The following is a 21,451-nucleotide window of genomic DNA, read 5'->3' as shown; positions in this document are numbered from 1 at the left end:
CTTCGTTGCAAATGCCCAGATGTTCTTGTTCCTTCCTGACACCCATGTGGGCTGGGGTAGAAGTTGAGTCAGATGGCCATGACTGCAGTCTTTCCCATCTGGTGGCTTGGACAAAGGCAGGTCACCCCACCCCTACCTCCACCCCCCTGACGACACTGGATGGAACACCCACGTGTTTCTGAGTGCCTCAGTCACAGCTGGCCTGGGCCAATAGTCTTAATGAAGGTCACTTATCAAATCCATTCATGAGCAGCCTCTTAACATTCTCTCCCTAGTAGGGCTATCTCCATGAAAGCCATTTGCGACCATGAGTCATGAAGATATTTAGGATTTTTCCTGGGCTGCGTCTTTCAGCTCAGCCTCTTGGGTTCTGTTCTCAGCGGGGCCCCAGCTCTCCAGCTGGCTAACTGGGCTTCTCTGCTGTGGGTGAGCTCATGACCAGGGAAGCCTGTGCATGTGCGTGGAGGGTCCTTGTTCAAATAATGTATTCCTATGAGCGCCTGGGCTTTTGGTTAGAGTCGGAAGGTAAAGCCTGGTTGGTTGTGCCAGAGATTTCTGGGCATTGTCTTTCACAAGATGGGGAGAACCAGATAGCCAGCTCTTTGGGGGATTGCTCAGTTGGCCTCTGATTGTCAAGGCCGTGTGTTCATGATGACACTGGGAGGCGGTCTCAGAGCTGAGTCCTCCTCAGTTAGACTCTTGGCTGCTACCTGGGTTTCTGTGGCCAGGATTTGCCCAGTCTACACTTGCTGCTGTAGTCACTTCTGTCAGGTGTGCAGAACAGCCCAGCTATGTAGAGGGAAGATGTGTTATCCTTCAGGTTTAGCTTTGGCTGAACAGAACAGAAAACCCCCAAACAACACCAGCTAAAGCATGAGACTTAATTTTTTTGTCGTGTAAAAAGTCAGGAGGTAGGCAGTCCAGGGCAGAGACCTAACTTACTGCTTTTTATCCTTATGAGCGTTACCTCATGATCCAAAATAACTGTTGAAGCACCAGCTATTGTATTAACATCCCACATAGAGAGACAAAGAGCCCCTCCTGGAAGTCCCACTCAGTGACGATTTATATCTCATTAGCTAAAAGGAACAGGGGCACTCGCTGAGTGGCAGCTGGGAAATGGGGTCTTTAGCAGGGACAGTGCCTCACCCGGAGACATATTCCTGTTACCAAGGAGGATGGAGAGAATGGACATTGGTGCAGACAGATGCCCAGCACTTACTTGAACGACTAAGTAGATAAGGGATGGAGAGTGTCTGTGGGGTAAGTGTAGCCAGAACCTTCATATTAGTAGTATTCACCGTATGACAAGATCAACATAATTCTGACACCACCATGCAGGAAGGAAGGAACCTTTGGAAACTTCTAAAACACAGTAGGAACTTGAAGAGGGTGTTCTGCAAGGCCCCTGTAGCTGGGCTTCCTCTCTCCCCTCTCTGTAGAGACTTGGTTCCCTCATTTGAGCTCATCAGATGCATGGCAGGGGGGCGAGGAGGTGCTGGCCCAGGCATGGCAGCCACGTTTCTGAAGGTCCCTATGAGGGCATCTCTTTTTTTATTTGAGAAAAGAAGAGCTTCATCATTCAAGCAGGGAGACCTGGGGATGAACTGAATGTTGATGAACTGAAATACTAAAATTTCCTTAAGAACATATTCAAATCCCTCTTTAGAAAATGCTAAAATCCCGTGGGATGCGTTATTGTGGCTGGTACTGGTTTGAGCCTGTAGGCAGTTGGTGGTGCAGGGTGGGGGCAGCTCTTAATGACAGGTCCCTGTGCTTTCCCCTTCCCCCATCACATCCGGGCGAATGGAGACCCCAGGAGAGCTGCCCTCACGGGGGAGAACCGTGGATGGGCCCGGAGGCACGGGGTCTGGAGCAGCGAGTTGTGTTGCAGAGAGCACATCGCGCTGTCTTGTCCTTCCTCGGTGGGTTGGTCAGTTCTATGGAGAGCAGGCCCTTGTCCCCACCGTGTGGCTGAGGCAACCTGCGTGGATGTGTGGTCCAGGGCACACAGGTGTCCACAGCAGGCAGGTCTCTGGGCCACTGCTGGAAGCGTTAGCCTGGCATTCATTCTAGGCCTTCCCTCTTGATTCCTTTCTGAAATCGCTTTGTCATGTCTCCTGCAGATACTGTGTTTCATAATACTGTTTCCTTTTTGGTCCTCCTACCCCCATTTTCAAATCACCCTGGCCTTTAGTCCTCAGTTCAGGACCATCCATCCTCCTTGAAGGAAGCCATCCTCAATTCCTCTACAGGAAAGTTTCTCCTTCACATCCCCTCACTACACGTTTCCCTCCGTCCCGTGGCACCTTGTTACGGTGTGGTGTCGGCTCCCGACCACGTTGTCATTGCCTGGGAGGGCAGGTGTGGTGCCAAGGCTGTGTTCAGTGAGGGATGGAGTGTGGTACCCAGGGGGTCACAAAGCTATGCCTTGTCTGAGCCGATGGGCTTCACGTAACGGTCTCGGAAAGTGTCCTCAGCCTGTGGTCTCTGAAGACTTCCTCTAAGTCATGTGAGACTTTGACGATTTGTGGGGGCCTCATTGTTCCCCTTCGCAATCCCAGGGACTGCCCCGTGAGTGTCCCCCAAGTGTATGTAACATTGACTGATGGGTGGTGGTGGTGGTGGTGGGGGCAGCATTTGGCAATGTCTTGCCCATGCTCTGCCTGCAAGAGCAGTGACCTGAGGCTGTGTTGTTGAGTACCGGTGCGATCACATGGTCCTCTCTTGAAGGAGGCATGTCTGGTCTACAAAGAAATAGAATGCGAGTCCACTATGTCATTTCACACTTTCTGGTATCCCCAGTTAAAAAAAAAGAAAAGAAAAGAAAAAAAGAAAAAGAAAAAGTAGAAATAGTATATTTTATTTAACCCAGGATATCCAAAACATTGTTGTTTCATCATGGAATCCACATGGTTATTATGAAGACGATAGTTATAATTTTTTTTTTGTAGTAACAAGTCTTTACAACTTGGGTGTTTTACGCTCATTTTGGATTGATGACATTTCTAATGCTTGAAGCCCCTTGTGGCTGGTGGTAGCCCCATGTGGTCAGCTGCCGTGTCTGTTGATTCTCCCACTTGATGTTCCCTGAAAATGAGGGTGAATTGGGTGGGGGCCTGTCTGGCCGAGTGACAGCGCTGGGTGGGACTCCCAGGGTCTGGTCACAGCTCTGTTTCTCACCAGCTTTGTGAGCCCGGGAAGGCCTGCGTCCCTCACCACGGTCCCCACCTTAGGATGGAGCCGTCAGTGTGCGATCCTCTGGGGAACTTCCTGCGTGCCATGCTGTGAATGGAGCCCCCGATCTGGGCAGGGACGGGGTTGTGGACCACCGCACTCCCTTTGGCATCATTAGCAAATGAGAACCACTCTATGACAGGCCCCGGGTGGCCATGCCTGCCATCCGAGGGGCTGTTTTGCCATCTCTGACTCTGACCGGAGCTCGACATGTGTATCTGGTCTGCTGGGTTCTGGGCTGTGGACATTGTCCATTCACCGGCCCAGCCGGCATTTACAAGGACCCGCGGGGGCCAGGCCTGCTCCAGGCCTCTCCTTTGGGAGGCTGAGAGGGGCCAGCGGGAGCCCTGCTGTCCTGAGGGCTCACTGGGGCACTCTCTCACCAGGCTCAGCTGGAGGCGCAGAAGGCCACGCAGGACTTCCAGAGGGCCACCGAGGTGCTCCGCGCCGCCAAGGAGACCATCTCCCTGGCCGAGCAGCGGCTGCTCGAGGACGACAAGCGGCAGTTCGACTCAGCCTGGCAGGAGATGCTGAATCACGCCACCCAGAGGGTGAGTCACAGCCGTGTGAGCCGCGGGAGGGGGACCTGGGCGTCCCTGTCTGTGAGCGCCCGTGTGCGTGGGGGTGGCCCCTTGAGGGGTGCTGTACGCCCGTGGGTGTGTGTGGGAGCGTCTCTCACATGCGGACTGGCCCCTGGTTCTGGTGAGATCTGCGTGTGCTGTGTCCCCACGCAGAGGAAACAGGCTCCCAGGCATGCGGCCTAACACCGCTCTCTGAGAGTGCCAGGGCAGGAACAGAGAAAGCCAGGAGTGAATGCCAGCAGCCTCTCCCTTTTCAGGGTCACTTGTCACAGTGGTTCAAGTGCCGGGGACCTGATAACTAAAGATGGCCTGGTGTTTCCTTAAATAAAAGCTGGCTGGGCGTGTGTAGCCTTGGGCCTCCTGCCCCCTAGTGGACACGATGCTCAGAGAGCCAGACACAGACCGGAACAGCTTTCCGGGGTCAGCTGATAAAACCCAAAGCAGAGGTTGGAAATCTTGGAAATTTACAAGCCACAGGCTGAAAGATATGAAAAGGTCTCTCTCTCTCTCTCTCTCTCTCTCTCTCTCTCTCTCTCTCAACTCCTCCCAACAAATTAGCTGGAGGTCATCTTCTTTTCCTCTTTTAAAAAATATATATATATTTTTATTAATTTCAGAGAGGAAGGGAGAGGGAGATAGAAACATCAATGAGAGAGAATCATTGACCAGCTGTCTCCTGCATGCCCTACACTGGGGATTAAGCCCACAACCCAGGCGTGTGTTCTTGACTGGAATCGAACCTGGGCCCCATCAGTCCGCAGGCCGATGCTCTATCCACTATCCTTCTTGCCCTCCCTCCACCCCCCACCGAAGATTCAAACTAGCCAGAAGAAACCATTTCAGAAATCACTCGATCTGCTCTTTAAAAAGAACAAAACATGTTTCTGCCTTTTTTGTTCCTTTAGTAAGTCCTGGGGCCTAGTGGATGGTGAGTGGCTGTACCACAAGGAGGTGTCTCCTGGACACCCATGTTACACAACTCCATCCCCCATGGGAATGGCGCTGCTTGGGATGGTGCAGTGAGCGACTTGTGGGGCTGGGTCAGACTTCTCTGGCCTCCCGTTATGTAGGGCTCCTGATGTGTGCCCTCCTGCGGCCACTGGAGGTTCCTTGGTCGTGGGGGTAACCACTGCAGATGAACAGGTGTTGGGTTTCACCTGGGCTGCTGGTCCTTTTCCCAGATTCCTTCCCAGTGGCCTGAAAGGCTGCTGCTTGAATTGCTGCTGGAGAGGGAGAGTTCGCAAGTTGACACCAGCAAGAGACAGAGCTGGTGGCAAAGCTTTCCCCGGCCGCAGTCCTGGGTCATGGAGAAACTCAGCCCACAGGGGCCGTGCTCCCTGAATCGGACGGACGGGCAGCTGCTCTGTGACTTGTGGCTTGGCTGCCAGCTTCCCTCTGGATTTAGCATCTTCTCAAGTGGAGCTCCTGCCGCCCGCTCCCAGCTCTTTGGGGGCCTGGCACGCTCGGCTTGCTGAACAGTGCTGGATGGAGACCATGGGATACGTCTCCTGTCCTGTCTGACCCGCGGATACCCTGGGAAGCCTGTTTCTTTAGGAGAAGGGGGCGTCATGTCACCCCTCTTCTACGGAAAGTACTATCAAGGGTCTACAGAAAGATCCAGACTCAGGTCCCCGACTGTCTTGAGGGATTGGCAGTGGTTTGGGCTACCTGATCCCCGCCCCCCCCCCCCCCCCCTCAGGCACGGTGGGAGAACACTGGGGTCCCCACGTTCCTTGCCCGAGGCCATCAGTGTGTTTCCTTTGTACCCCTCAGTCTTCACTGGTAATATTTCCAAGGGCTTGGAACTTTCGGAGTGTTTAATGTTAGAAAAAGCCTTTTGATTTAGGGCTGAAATAGACAAGGTCACTGTGTGCAGCTGGTGAGAACCCTGTACAGTAGCTTCCAATCGAAGCTTTTCTATGTCAGTTTAAAATACTTAACCTCCTTAACGGTGAACCCTGCATTGAAATCTTCCGTAATGGAACAGCTCACCCCCGGTATGTTGTGTTCTGTCTGAGAAGCTTGGGGTTTTGAGTTCTCATTAAGAGTTACACCAGTAAATCCCGAGAGCCTAAGATGGAAGACAAGAGTGTGTCCGAGTATGGAATGTTTTTAGTGCATCTTATTTCTTTGTGAAGTCTTTGGTGTTAGAAGCAAAGAGAAAGGATGGTTTTGTTTGAGAAGTCATTTTAGCAAGGATGTCACTGCATGTTAGCTTAGCTCAGTTCCCTTCTCTGGCTTTGTTTTAATTCTGTTGTTTTAAAAAGCATCTCAAGCATTGAAACCTTTGTGAAAAGGCATTTTAAAGAAAGTAAAAGCAAAACTCTGATAAATATAATATGTTCCTGTGTCAAAGATTTTAATTTATTAACTAAGGAGGGAACTAGTAAGATGTTACAACTATTTCAAAGGAGAATTCAATAAACATACATTCATGTAGAACACTAGGGATGCAGAAACAGATTTTTAAACTGATGCAAAATTGGTAAATATTTTTACAGGGTAATCAATATTATCAAATGCACCTCCACTGGGACAGAATTCATCTTCATTTCTAGGAATAAGAATAATTTGTATTACTATCAATTTCCTATAACTTAACAGGGTCATACAATAGCTCCAGGACAATGAAGGCTGGAGATGACCTGGGAGGGTGTGCTAGACAGGACACCCATTAACTTTTCATGCTCATTCCAGTCTTTCATACATTTTCCCGACACTTCATAATTATCCTGGACAGCAAGGATAATGGCCTTGTCCTGATGCTGTCATGCCTACTTTTGTTAGGTATCCCAGTTCTTTGATGTCTAAGATCCCACTGGTGCTATTTGCCCATTTGCCTGCCCCAAGGTGGAAGCAGGAAACCAAGCTACTTCAACCCAGGAGGCCTGAGCAGAAGGAAGTGGACATTGATTGAATCAGAGAATGATTCATTTTTATTTTAGTTTTGCTTTTCCTTGTTTTCTTTCTCAGTCATTGCCACAGCCAATTTAGCTATTTAGTCCTACCTGACAAAAGTCTTTTCCAAAATAGAAAAATGGGATGAAGTAATCCTATTCTAGATGGTATTTTCTTAGTCTGCCCATTAACTTACTCAAAGGGTATTTTTAAAAAAATGATATAACACCCCAACAAGGGACTGTTCTGGGCTTGGCTGGGTTGACCTCTTCTGTTGTTTGAAGGTCATGGAGGCAGAGCACACCAAGACAAGGAGCGAGCTGGTGCACAAGGAGACGGCAGCCAGGTACAATGCGGCCATGGGCCGCATGCGGCAGCTGGAGAAGAAGCTCAAGAGAGCCATCAACAAATCCAAGTGAGTCTGGGGGTGAGGGCCTTTTCTTTCCAAAAACCGGGACCTTTTTAAAACACCATGGGATGCGGGACAACCTGTTAAAATTGGGACATCTGGTCACCTTAGACTAGTATCATGTTTGTGTTTCTTGTTCTCGCTCTTGCCCATGACCTGGTTGGGTCTATAGACCACCTCTTACTTCTCTCCTGGACAAAGCCCCAGGGGACACACCTGAGCCCGTCCTTCCAGTGGCTCTGCTGTGGTCAGGGGAGGCCTGGTGCTTCCCCTCCCCCAGCTTTTAGCAGGTGTGTTTTGAGGCAGCCCCTTCTCCAGCCTTATCTGCTGGTCATTCCTGGGGAACCCACCTCCTTAGAAGAGACCCAGGCCACATGAGCTGCAGGGCACAATCTGTGACCTTGAACAGCCTCCCCAGAGAGGAAAGTGAACCACGATGCAGAGGCTCCAGGATACGTGTACATGTGTGGGTTCCCCAAATCTTGAGTGAGCCCAGTGCCTCCAGCACTTGTATCCATCAAGCCCCAGAGCTGGGAGCACCACCTTCAGCTCACGGCCTTATCAGTTTACTAAATCCTGGAAGGAAGACCTAGCCTCACACACCTCATTGGAGTTTATTAGTGGTCATTGTGTTATATTACTCATTCTTTCTTTCTTTCACAGGCCTTATTTTGAACTCAAGGCAAAGTACTACATGCAGCTCGAGGTACGTGTGGTCTTTGGCTTTGTTGGGTGATGGGATTTTTATGCAAAGCCCTGCCTTTTGTGATACTTCCAAATACCTCATTTGCTGCAAGAGGAGAGTGGAGAGACATTCTTTACTGAGTTTTCAAGCCTCTAAATGATCTTGAGTGGTCTCTGGTGTTCTCCACATCTGCTGATTAGTCACTTTCTTTCTTTTTTAAAAATATATTTTGATTTTTTTACAGAGAGGAAGGGAGAGGGATAGAGTTAGAAACATTGATGAGAAACATTGACCAGCTGCCTCCTGCACACCTCCTACCGGGGATGTGCCCGCAACCGAGGTACATGCCCTTGATCGGAATCGAACCTGGGACCTTTCGGTCTGCAGGCCGATGGTCTATCCACTGAGCCAAACCGGTCAGGGCCGATTAATCACTTTCTATATTGTTCTGGGCTTTGGTTCTCAGTATGCTCCTAGGACCAGCAACATCAGCATTGCTAGGGAACTTGTTAGAAGTACCAATTGTCAAGTATTCCCCCCTCCCCTCCCACTGTGAATGGAGCCCTCCAGGGTATTCTGATACAAGTTGGGGAACCACAGTGCTGGGGACCAAATGGCTAGCATGTGGACTTGTGTGTGAATTTGACACCCACTGTTGTTTCCGATTGGGTTTGTCCTGCCAGTGGTAGTTTCTGGATATAGAACTTGTTTGTTACCCAGTTGGGAGTGGTCGAGTCTGCTTTTATATCTGGTACATGGACAGCTTTGATAAGAATAATCAGGTCTTCAGTCATGTCTTGGAGTGAAGGGCAGAAGACATGCTTGGGCCTGTCATGCAAAAGCATCACCAGGCCAGTAGGGGCAGCCTTCACTCACTGAGCCTCCTGTTCTCCTGACCAGCAACTGAAGAAGACCGTGGATGACCTGCAGGCCAAACTGGCCCTGGCAAAAGGCGAGTACAAGACGGCCCTGAAGAACCTGGAGATGATCTCGGACGAGATACACGAGCGGCGGCGCTCCAGCGCCATGGGGCCTCGGGGCTGCGGCGTGGGGGCCGAGGGCAGCAGCACCTCCGCAGAGGACCTGTCAGAGCGCAAACCCGAGCCAGATGCTGTTTCCGGTGAGTCGGGGGCTTGTGTGCAAGTTGTGTGGTCGGCTTACAGCGGTGTCTTCACCACCAGAGAAGGGCCTCACTCGGGTGGGACCCAGAGCTCTTTCTGGTGACTTACCATGTTTTGTGGAACCCTGTTGTTCATCAAGTTGCTACTGAGTGTTCCTCAAAATCAGGATTCTATGGTCAAATAAGTTTGGGAAAATGTTTTATGTTCACCCTGAGGGTTCAAAGTGCATACTAGAACAATAACAAGGGTCTGAGAAGCACTGCAGGAAAGAAGAGCTAAGAACAGGGGCTTAGGTTTGATTCAAATGCTCACCTTCCCATCATTACTAGCACACGATGCAGGCAAGAATTCGTCTTTATATCTGTTTCTTCAGCTGCAGAATGGAGAGTATGGGAGTACCTACTCACTACTGTAGAGTGGTGTCTGTCCCTGGTGTCTGACCATAGAGAGCCCTTTCCCAGGAAAACTGCTATTAGGTTTGGTGTGGCTCCCTCTATGTTAACCATGAAAAGTCTCCAACACCGTCTTTGCACAATTCCTCTTCCGTGCAATGGTCTCCGGTAGCTCTTTCCCAGGCTCCTTTCCCAATAAACGTCCAAGGGCCGGGCACAAGTAAAGGAAGAGGAAACTATAATCTGAGAATCAACAATATGAGGACTTTGATATACATCATCTCATTTACCTCTGTGGAGAGGAATGTGAAGCTCAGAGGGGTTAAGTAAGTTGACCAAGGCTATACAACAAATAGTGGAAATAGGATTGGAAATCAGGTTTGAGTTCATTTTGCCCCCAACATTTCAGTATTTCTCATTTATGGTAATCATCTATGGGATGCTACAAGTCTGTTTTTAAAGATGAGGGAGGAAGAAAGGGGAGAAGAGGAAAAACCTAATCAGCAGGATTATGTGCAGGCCGAGGGAACGAGTTAAAAGGCTGAAGTGGCTTTCAAACCACGACAATGACATGTCTCTGGGCCTTGGTTCTTCTGGTCTAAAAGTGAAATTACAGAGCGCCGGGAAGGAATTTTCTTCTGTGGCAAACTGTGACCGAGGTAGGCTCTGAGAGTGTCTTTTGAGATCGCAAGTCACTGGAAGACAACAAAGGTCCAAGCAGGGCTGTTTCTCCCAGGGGCTCCTGCTTCTGTTGTGGATCCTTTACAAAGGGGCCAGCCAGCCCTGCCCCCTCCCTGTGCACGTGAAAATCTATTTGGGGGCTGGGGTGGAGAAAAGTCCCTGATCTGTGGCCAAATTCATCTTCTGCCTTTAGACAGTATCTACCGACACTAACTTGTAGGGCACACACAGGCTACGACATTATTGCAAGGACACTGAACATGCATGGGATCCAGCTGCTTTAGTCTGGTCGTGCATGCTCGGGAGGGTCACGTTCCTTTTATTAGGCACCCACAGTGGCAGGGATTCTGCAGCCCCCGTGCTGTGTCTAGCTGTCTGCAGCAGCAAACGCTTCTGGAAGGGTTTAAGGAATTAGGCTGCTATCAGAACCTGTGTAACTGGTGTTCTCTCTCTCATCCCAGTGGCCTCCGAGGCCTTTGAAGATGACAACTGCAGCAACTTTGTGTCTGAAGATGACTCGGAGACCCAGTCTGTGTCCAGCTTTAGTTCGGGACCCACGAGCCCATCTGGGATGGCTGACCAGTTTTCTGCAGTTGTGAGGCCCGGCAGCCTGGATCTGCCCAGCCCCGTGTCCCTGTCAGAGTTTGGGGTGATGTTCCCTGTGCTAGGCCCTCGCAGTGAATGCAGCGGGGCCTCCTCCCCGGAGTGTGAGGTGGAACGAGGTGAGTTGCAGCCCTCTCACCAGGAGTGCTGTCCCGGGTGACTCACTGCCTTTGCAGCCAGGTCTCTGCACTGTCCTAGACCTTGTTCTAGACCGTGGCCAGGTCTTGGAGCCCCCAGGCCTGTGTGAATGTGCTGTCGGTGTTTACCACTGAGATAGTCTCCAAGTCCTGTTCTGGGGACTTCTGACTCCATAGCGTGGGTTGTCTCTCATCACAACAGTCCTCTTGACAAGCACATGCTAGAGGTTTGTTTCCCAGCTATTAAACGAGTATGACAATTTTCATCTCTAAAAATAAGGAAAATAGAAAACGCTCTGAGGAATAAAAGCTTGTATATGATGGAGAACCCTCTGTTATATATACACGTGTTGGGCAACACTGGGAAATTCCAGAGGGTTAAGTTGGCTGATTAGTTTGGGCCTAAGTGAGCATTGACAATTCCAAGAGTCACTTAATCTTTACCTTTCTATAGGAGACAGAGCAGAAGGGGCAGAGAATAAAACAAGTGACAAAGCCAACAACAATCGGAGTCTTAGCAACAGCAGCAGTGACGGTGGCAAGAACCAGAGCAGCGCCCCCCCGGAGGGCCAGGCCTTGGCCAACAGGATGAAGCAGCTCTCCCTCCAGTGCGCAAAGGGTCCAGACGGGATTATGGCTGACAGAAAAATGGTGCAGATCGGCTGATCCAACCAAGATCCTAGCCCCAGTGCACACCGCTATTTATATGAGAAACTGATTGGAGAACGTTGTGCCAATAACCCTTTAATATATGCCAAATCGTAAGTGTTTACTCTGAACTGCACTAGTGAGGCTTCAGAGACCGTAAGGCTGAAGATTTTTCCTCTGGTAAGAGCTCTCGGGCTGGTTTGTTTTCAGAGCAGAGTTGTTGCCGCGGGTGGACTGTGACCAGGGCACATCTTGGTGGAACGTTAACTGAAACAGTGTTATGGAAGCAATAACTAGTTCCCACAAAAGAACCTGAGCAGGAGAGGGGCTGGGAAGCTGGGGTCAGCAGCTTGCTTCTTTCACCCCCCGTTCGGGAAAATAGAGATGGTCTTTCCTTTTATATCTTAGGGTAGCTAATGCAAGACAAAATTCAGAACATACCTTTTTGACTCAGTCAGTGAAGGCTTAAAAAAACCCCAAGAACACAATTCATTTTTATCATCTCTGATGTTTAAAAGGGGCTTTTTTTTTTTTTTTTTTTTTAAGTAGTTAAAACACCCATTAAAACCATTTTCTATAAAGGTTACTATGAACTGCACTTTTTGGGGCGGGAAAGGTGAATGCCAATGTTGGGATGGGGGGTCGGGGAGGTGAGGGTAGCAAGGACATATCAGAGATTTGTGGCTGGGGAAGAAAAGGTTGTATGTAAACCGTATTCTACCAGCCAAGGGGACTTATTCTGAGAAGTGCATGTGAAGAATGGTTGCCACTGTTATTCTAGATTGACAAGGTGTTAATTTCTCTGTAGGTTGTAACTTTAAAATTATTTAAGGGTTATGCTACACTAGTATTTCTTAGAGGAAATTATCTCAAAGCTAGGAAAGGGAGTAGGCATGTGTTGGCAAAGGCTGTTAAATAGATGCAATGGAGTCTGTTTATTCTAATAGTTAAGACTGCTTTTTAATGTTTTCAAGGTTACACACATTTACGAGCATTGTATTTTATTGGTTTTAAGAAAACTTGGCATTTTTGAAAGGAAAGAAGCAACCCCATTTCAAATTGTTCATTAATTCTGTCACATCTTGTATATTTTAGTCATTTGTAAATCTCTTCATACTGTTGTGTTTTCTCCTTTTTTAATGACTGATACAGTATCTTAATTACAAGGTTATTTTGTACTCTTCTTAATACCTTGAGTGTAATAAAAACCACTTAAGAAAATGTCTTAACTTGCTATGACTTCAAATGAGAAATCCTTATTTTGTCTAAGTCTTGTAGGTAAATTTCTTGCCATAGGAAGAGCATGGAATACAGTGGTCATCTGTTCTTTCCAATTAAACCTCCATTTACAAAGGTTTGAATTCTACTTTTGCTGCTACAAATCTGAGCAATTAGGGGACAAGGTGGTTATATTGGAAAAGTGATTCTCAACCTCTGCTGCCCATTAGGTTTTCCTAGGAAGCTTAAAAAACTTCTCTGGTCTGAACCCTAGAGATTTAATTGTTGGGGTATGCTTGGGCATTGGATTTTTAAAAGCTCCCTAGCCAAAATGAATAATTTCCCTTCTATACATCTGTAGCACTGTGTTTGGAGATCTCTTATAGAATTAAACATTACAGTACATGAACTTGCTCATAAACAGGTCTCCTCCATTAGATTATTTTTGAGGGCAGGGATTAGAACTTAGTTTGCATCATGTAATTCTTTAACACAAGAAGTTCAAATTACATATATGTTTAAAATAAAGGCCATAGAAAATTATATTTACCAAAGAGAATTCTCACTAGTATAATAATCCACCACTGTCCTGAATTATAAAGAACAGATTTTTTAAGCAAATAATGAGTTTTTGTTTTTTACATGGAACATACTTGATGAAGTCCTTTAATAATCAAATTTCTCTCGGTTAAACTATACAGTTTCTGTAAGTATAAACATTTTATTTCAATTAAAGGTATCAAATACAAAATAAGTTTGGTAATTATAAGAGATGATGTAAAATACCACCTTATTTTCAGATCTTTAAAATCTTGAGCATCATTCTGCTCTGATGGATTTTTATGTAAACAACTGGGAATTTATACACAAGACATTAGTATCTTGGCAATTTCCCTGAATGAAATCCCAATTAAAATATATTAAATTCTCAATTGTATTTTCTTCAGAGTGCTGTTACCATTAAGAGCACTGAACTAGAGAGCAATTAAAAAGTACCAACTAAACAGTGATGTCTTCAATGTCTCAGACTACTACTTTCGTTAACCTGATAAAAAAATGACTGCAACAGCGAATACATATACTTCAGTTCTCTTTACATGATTCAATGGGAGACAGGTACTATAACAACCTTCACTCCTAAGCATGAGCATCTTCATGCTAAGCTAATAAGTAATTCTTAAAGCTTTATTCTTTCATAACATCTGGGCCACAAACATTTAAAGTCATAAGCAATGCAGAATTAAAATCTGAAATGGTGACTTTAATTCATTTGGTAATTAGTTGCCCAAGATGCACAGTAGAGTCACAACACAAGCAGGTTTTACCTTACAACATGCTCTGCCAGAAAGACAATGTAGATAGTTGAGATTATACCAGCCTACCATTCCATTCAATGAGTCTATGTCCCTCATCTGGTCTCAATTCCCTCTTAGCAAAATCACATCACAGTGTGATTGAGTATAAGTTTTAATCATCTGCACTTTTTAAATACACTGTGGCCCCTTATAAATGCAAGCCAATTCACAGATACACAAAACCATGTAAATGGTACTCCTAAAGTAATTTATGGTAATTCTGTCTATATACAATTCTCACTAAACACTCTGCCTTGGGCACCGGATTCCATTGTAACATTTTTGGAGAATTAATTCTGTTCTTACTGTTTAGTGTCCTGCAGATTTGTATCCTCATTTGAAGAGTTGATTGTTTGGTAAGTATAAAATCCAGTAAGTGCGGCAATTTCCCCATCACTGAAGCTGTGTTGTCTTGATGGGAATAATACTATTAAAGTCCAAGAAAAAAGGTCCGTCTTGTTTAGGCAAAAATGTACTGGGAATGATATTGTAAATCCCAGCAGGTATATTTTCGAATTCCAGGTAGCAAAACCCACACCTGTATTTAGGGAAAATAAAGACAAGGCTTACAGAAGATGATGCCACAATAAGCGGAGTATAAAATATAATCAAATGCCAACCTTACCTGTAGTCACCACTCGATTTCCTCTGAAGGCCATGGGGACCAGGATCTCCCACCATAGACACTGTCACAACTTCAAATCCAACACTATACTGCCTAGCAGTAAAAAGAAACAGAATTACTGCTAAACGGTCTTCAAACACATACCTAAAAATAAGTATACCTCAAGTGCAGATGTACTATTAAAATCAAGTACAGGCTTTCTAAAGCTTCAGGAGGAAGAGACAACACTGAAACGCATACTATTTTTACACTAGTTATAGAAAACACCATTTCTATTTAAAAACTGCAGCCATAAAGATTAACACATTAAACTTATTTTAAGAGAGACTACATTTTACTATAGGCTCCTAGGTAATAATGTTAAATTGAAATGATAAAAATACTGTCAATGTATTAGGCAGAACGAGTGGGACAGGAGAGAAGACCCTGAAAAAAAATCTAAATTTAAGAAAGTAATTAGCATATGGGAGACATGGCATTCCAAATCAGTAGGTAAAGGAAGTATTATTTAGGTGGTGATAAAAAAATTGTTGAATTGTATCTCACACCAAATATAAAAATACATTCCATGTGGATTAGAAAGTATAATGTAAAAAATAAAAACATAAAAGAACCCGAAGAAAATACGGTGAAAATTAATTTACTATTGGGGTGAAATTTCCTACCCACAGCAAAATAAACTAGAAAAGGCTGATTACTTTAAAATAAGCTTTTTTTCCTATGAAAAAATTTATCTGGGAAAAATACTTGCAAATATATGAAGGAGTTAATGTTCTTACAAATGAACCCTATTAACCCTTTGCACTCCGCTGTCCCCTCTCAGGGGACATCGGAATTCTAGCATATCACTCGGATGTCCCCTCTCAGGGGAGATTGCAGTTTATTAGTGATTACGGGGAATTGAGTTTCCGCTGCAAAGTAGCGTCGAGTAGCTGGTAGCCAATGTCCAGAATGGTTCGGAGTGCAAAGGGTTAAAAACATGACAACTCCAACAAAAAAATGGGCAAGACATGAATTAGCAAAATAGGAAAAAATACACATTGTCAAGTATTTTTACATGTTCAATCTATCTAGAAATTAAATACAAAAGGGTAATTAGATACCTTATATCACCTAGAAGACTGATAAAGATTTTTAAAATGATTGTGAAAAGTAGCTTAGTCCTATTAGGATTATTAGTTTCTTTTTTTCCCCCTTAATTTTGATTTTGGAAGGGAGAGGGAGCTAGAAACATCAATCTGCTGCTTCCTGCACACCCCCTACTGGGGATGTGCCCACAACCAAGGAACATGCCCTTGACCAGAATCAAACCTGGACCATTGAGTCTGCAGGCCGAACAGGTTAAGGGTTATTAGTTTCTTTTGAATTTGTTTGTAAAGTAGGCACAATTAAGCCTATTTTTACTTAGAAATACTATTTTTAAATTTGTATTCTCTACTTTTTAAACCTTTTAAAATTGTAAAATATATCACAATGACATAGAAAAACAAATAATTTGTAAAGTGAACAAATACCTAGGTTACCACCGCCTAAATCAACAGAACCTCTCAGCACCACTGAAGTCCTTGTATCCAACTTTCTCATCACAATGCCTGTGCCCACAAAACTTGCACTTTCTTGCTTTGTATATAGCGTGACTATCCAAGTGTGCACCCTTAAACAACAGTTTAATTTTGCCTGTTCTTGACTTCATGTAAGTGGAATCATGTAATATATATTGTTATGTTTGGCTTCTGTTTTTTAAGACTTTTCCATCATGTAGTGGGTCGCTATAATTTATTTTCATTGTTATGTAGGACTATTTTATAATCTTAAATGCCACTAATGTACATCTGGGCTGTTTCAAATTTTTGGCTTACAATGGTTTATTGGCCAATTGGGTTATCTTTTTTATGACATGCTTGTTCAAGTTTTTATTTAAAAAAACCCAAAAAAAACACAAAAACTGTAGACTTTTCCCCCACTAATGCAACACATGTAAAAATATTTTCATTAAGATATCTCCTATATTAGTAATCTACCTGGAACTGATTTTGCAATCTGATATGAGACAGGGGTCTTAATTACCATTTTGGTACATGGATACTCAATTATTTCAGCACCTCTTATTGAACAGAGTATCCTTTTTCCCACCCTATGCAATAGCATCTTTAACATAAATCAAACATGCGCAGGTCTGTTTCAAAACCCTATTCTGTTCTACGAAGCTCATTTTTAATACAGTGGTGCCTCGCATAACGAACGCCTCGCACAGCGAACTTTGGACAGGTTTTTCATGAAACCATCGGCCAAAAAGCAGAAAATGGATGAAGATGTGCAAGATTCGGTAGACTCTACTTAGTCTGTCTTAAAATTAAAAAAATGTGTGTTTTTTTTTTTTTAAAAAAAATTATGTTTTTAGATTTATCTAAATAAAAATATGTCATCTTAGCATATTTTTTTTTATGTCATCTTAGCATATTTTATGCTACAGAACGAATTATTTTTTTTAACATGTATTGTTATGGGAAAACGCGTTTCACATAACGAACTTTCCGCATAACAAGCTTGCTCCTGGAACGAATTAAGTTCGTTGTGTGAGGCACCACTGTATAACATTAAGAAAGTTACTCATCACAAACCTTGGTCCTCTTAGTTCAATTAGTAATGGCCCAGTCTTTTCTATATGGAATTGGTAAATGGGATTATTTCTATGAGTCTCCTGGAAATTTGCACATCCTCCAGCACTCTGACCGCTCCACTTTCCATGAATCTAACAAAACAAAGTTTTTGCATTAACAAAACTTCACATTCTCCAATTCTATGTTAAAGACAAAGCGCCTTCACACTCCCCCATATCTCCTCAAAGATGGCAACTCCCCACTCTGGCTCCACCCTCTCTCCCCAGTCTTTGTCACTCATGACAGTCAGCATCACTCTTCATTCCAGCCAGGCTACTTTGTGAAACTAAGCACTAAGCACTATCTCCATCTCTCAGCTTTAAACCAAGTTGTTCTTCCTGCCAGTAATTCTCCCTCACATCCTCTATACATCGAGCTCACCCTGTAAAGTCAACCCTCAATTTAAGAAGTTCATCCACATGGCTTTCCCTAATGACAAAGGTTTACAGTAATCTTCCTATCAATTTCTTATTTCTGCCCACAGAATCACTTAATGTTGATCATTGAAGATCTTGTATTCCAGATTAGATAGAGGCTATTTACATTTCCCTTATTCCTCTGGACTGTTTTATTTTGTAAAAAATTATTAAATGTGAAGAATGAAAACAGAAAAAGGGAATTCTAAGATTTCTCTGAGATCATGACCAAGATACATTTCTCTTACCTGCTTTGATAAGGTGTATGGTGAAGGAATCTTTGAAAAAGTAAAGCTGCATGCTGAATATACCTAGATGAAAAAATTATACTGATAAAGTTTATACTTATAAAAATACCAAAGTGATAAAAAAATATAGGAAGGCTAAAAAAATTAGTTGGCACATATAAGAGTCATTCTGTAGGCAGCCTGGAATCAAGACTGGTTTAATGAAGCTAGGGAAATCTGGTATTCACTTTCTCAGGCCAAATCACAATTTCTGTAGGCCTTGTCTTCTGCATCTGAAGAGTGAAGGTAGCTCCCCAATGTTGCTTTCATCACAAAAAATCTATTCAAAGTGAATTTCTTTACTGATCTCTATGGCATACAAATCTATGCAGAACAAAATTACAATGATCTTCCCAACTTGTATTAGCAATGTTAATAGGCAATCGATTCCCTTTCACTAAATTCAGCATCTTTTCAAGTCAACAAAGGTATTATGTAGGCTAAAGGAATTTCTATTGCTTGCTCTGTAAATTTATTTAGTCCTGTGTACCACATTACTTCAGGACTAAACTATTACTGGGGTGGGGTGGGGGTGGGGGGGGGAACTCATTAAAAATGTTATGCAAAATTAAAAGATTACTTTTCAAAAGCATTATTTTATACAAGAAACATAACTTAATATTGAATTGATACACATATACATAAAAATACATAGGTAATCATTTTCATAAACTTTTTCTGTAGATAATCCCACTTACAAAGCAGAGCACATAATATACTTTATATTATTGTTTTGCCACTGTATGTTGGTTACTTACCCGGACTGTGTAATGGATTGTATTCTGTTTTTCATACTGAGAAACCACTAATGTAAAGGTATGGGTCCCAGGTGTGGTCAGCTTTATCTTAGTCAAATAATGAGGGCTGTTAATTCGAATCCCATCAATGTATGGGGGCGGGTCAGCTGCAATAAACCAGTGGGTTTACAGTAAGGAGACTTAAATTTAAGTTTTATGGTTGATGGTAGGAAAAATACTTAAATGAATGGACATCCCTTTAATTGATTCTATCTTTAAATATGTTACTAAAAAATTACAATTTCAATTAAAAAGTTTATAAATAATAAATTTGAAACTTTAAAATTAAACAGTTTCTAATAAAGGAAAAGCAATAGTGTAGAATACATTCAATGATATATAGGATAATCCCTGCTATTTGCCCTGTGCTGCTCTCTTTCTCCAATAGATTTTAAAGTCAAGAGTTGCTTATTTTCTTTTGAGAAAAATTTTTAAAAGATACAAAGTAGTAATGAAAAATGAATCTATTCCTCACTACTCAGAATTAAATTTTGTTTCTATATTAGCTTCTTTATAAAACGAAGTCCATTTAAACCACCACCCTTAGTCTTATTCCAATTCCACTCTGATGGAGTTGATGGACATTTTTTCAAACTTTAACACCCCACTTCTCCCTAAAAAGGAATGTATGGGTAATAGTTATCTGTGAGCATATATTTAAAAAAGGAATCTATGTCTTTATATCTTTAGTTTTCACTCAACATGTTTTTGAAATCCATGCTGATGTATTATAGATATGGTTTATTCCTTTTAAAACTGCCTATATTATATGCTATTGTATGAATATAACATTTTTTTATCTATACCCATATCTAGTTATCCAGACAATCTATTCAGATTTCCAGTATTTTGCTATTACAATGTTGCCTGATATACACTTTTATTAATCTCATTAATCAAAGCTGACATAAAATCATTTCATACATGTGCATACACAGGCCACTTTAGATCAGTGCTGCATCACTTGGCTTACTTGGGAACACTATTTATAATGTGATCTATTAGAAAAACATTTTATTTTAAATCCTCACCTGAGGACATTTTTTAATTGATTTTTTTTTAGAGTGGAAGGGAGAGGGAGAGACAGAGAAACACCAATGTGAGAGAGAGACATTGATTGGTTGCCTCCCGCAAACATCCTAACCAGGGCCAGTAGCCTACAACCCCTGCAACTAAGGTATGTGCCCTTGACCAGAATCGAATCTGGGGCCCTTCAATCCGCAGGCCGATGTTCTATCCACTGAGCCAAGCCAGCTAGAGCCGAAAAACATTTTAGAATCTCAAACAGGTAATAAGATTCTAATGCTTAGAGGTGTGTAATCTAGCATTATCTCTGATCTTGAACAAGGTTTTAAACCTTTCTATAGCTCAGTTTACTCCTCTGTCAAAAGGGGAACAATGAGGCCTGTTCTATTTATCTGAGTGCTATGATAAAAATAAAATTACAAACTAGGAAGTACCTTGCAAAGGCAAAAATCACTGTATGTGAAAGAGAGGGAGAATTGTTAAAAAAGATCTGAATAGCCGAAACTGGTTTGGCTCAGTGGATAGAGCGTAGGCCTGCAGACTGAGATTTGATTCTGGTCAAGGGCATGTACCTTGGTTGTGGGCACATCCCTGGTAGGGGGTGTGCAGGAGGCAACGGGTCGATGTTTCTTTCTCATCTATGTTTCTAGCTCTCTATCCCTCTCCTTCCTCTCTGTAAAAAAATCAATAAAATATATATATATAAAGAAATCCAAGTAAAAAGGGTAACATATATTTAAAATTCAAAAGCAGTGAAACATTTTAATGCTAGGAACATATTCAGAACACTTGTGCTTTTTGGGCTGTATAATGACCAACATGTGAAAATGGAAAATTTGTCTGGTTTAACCAGACATTTATTATTGGAGTACTATATTCCATGCCCCTTCAAGAATATCTAGGGATACTGACTGCTAATATCAATCCATGATACACACACACAGTGTGATGGGGCAGAATGCCATGATTTTTTATGATTAAGCAAAACAAAACTCAACTTCTGATCCCATCCTCCCCACCACTGCCCGTTTCTTTGTGCAGCCTTCTTGAAAGAACTGTCAACAACTGCCCCTTACTTCAGCCTTTTCTCAAATCACACTACTTCTCCTCCAAGTCTGTTCCTGTCAAGATCAACAACGAGTGCATGATGCTAATTTCAATCAATGTCTCTTCTCTAATCTTACTTGACCTCTCAAATAATAATTGATGTAATGGCCACTCTTTCCCTCATGAAATACTTTCTTCCCTTGTATTATATGAAACCTTACTATTTCATCAGGTACTTTGTTCAAATTCTTTTGTGGTAACTTTGCCTCTGCTTAATCTTAGGATGACAGAATTCAAGGGTCAGGTCCTGGATGTTCATCCCTGTACCTACAACCCTCTCCATAGACGATTTTATACAGTGCTATCTTCAAATGCCATCTATGTGACTGTGCAAGAAGGGCACAATGTGTTCAGGAGTAGCCATACCTCACGGAGGGTACTGTGAAAAGAAGGGTGCATGAGATCAAGGGTGACAGGAAAGTTAAGGCCAGAATCATACACCAGGATAAAGAACTCAGATTTTATCCAAGAGTCCATGGAAAACCATAGAATTTTTGATCAGACAAAAAAGATATTAAGTTTTAGAAATAAAACTCTCACAACAATGTGAACTCCCAAATTTCTGAGG

At 43.4% G+C, this 21,451-nt stretch overlaps 2 protein-coding genes across 2 annotated transcripts in view; one reads left to right on the top strand and one right to left on the bottom strand.

Annotated features, from left to right (window-relative positions):
• The window catches only part of SH3BP5 (SH3 domain binding protein 5), a 61,713-nt gene extending 47,358 nt beyond the window's left edge, over window positions 1–14,355 (top strand). Inside the window, exons 4-9 of the mRNA XM_084903311.1 lie at window positions 3,624–3,788; window positions 7,001–7,131; window positions 7,789–7,831; window positions 8,711–8,930; window positions 10,466–10,726; window positions 11,199–14,355. Coding sequence (XP_084759437.1) covers window positions 3,624–3,788; window positions 7,001–7,131; window positions 7,789–7,831; window positions 8,711–8,930; window positions 10,466–10,726; window positions 11,199–11,410 — 1,032 coding nt within the window. The 3' untranslated portion in view covers window positions 11,411–14,355. The remainder of the gene's footprint in view (window positions 1–3,623; window positions 3,789–7,000; window positions 7,132–7,788; window positions 7,832–8,710; window positions 8,931–10,465; window positions 10,727–11,198) is intronic.
• The window catches only part of CAPN7 (calpain 7), a 33,280-nt gene continuing 24,975 nt past the window's right edge, over window positions 13,147–21,451 (bottom strand). Inside the window, exons 17-21 of the mRNA XM_084903303.1 lie at window positions 18,712–18,857; window positions 17,915–17,977; window positions 17,212–17,342; window positions 14,591–14,683; window positions 13,147–14,503 (exon numbers count right to left, since the gene is read on the bottom strand). Coding sequence (XP_084759429.1) covers window positions 14,359–14,503; window positions 14,591–14,683; window positions 17,212–17,342; window positions 17,915–17,977; window positions 18,712–18,857 — 578 coding nt within the window. The 3' untranslated portion in view covers window positions 13,147–14,358. The remainder of the gene's footprint in view (window positions 14,504–14,590; window positions 14,684–17,211; window positions 17,343–17,914; window positions 17,978–18,711; window positions 18,858–21,451) is intronic.

Source organism: Pipistrellus hanaki, assembly GCF_964339955.1.
Source record: "Pipistrellus hanaki genome assembly, chromosome: 13".
In the NCBI taxonomy this organism is placed as follows: domain Eukaryota; kingdom Metazoa; phylum Chordata; class Mammalia; order Chiroptera; family Vespertilionidae; genus Pipistrellus; species Pipistrellus hanaki.
This window is presented reverse-complemented; position numbering and strand designations above follow the sequence as displayed.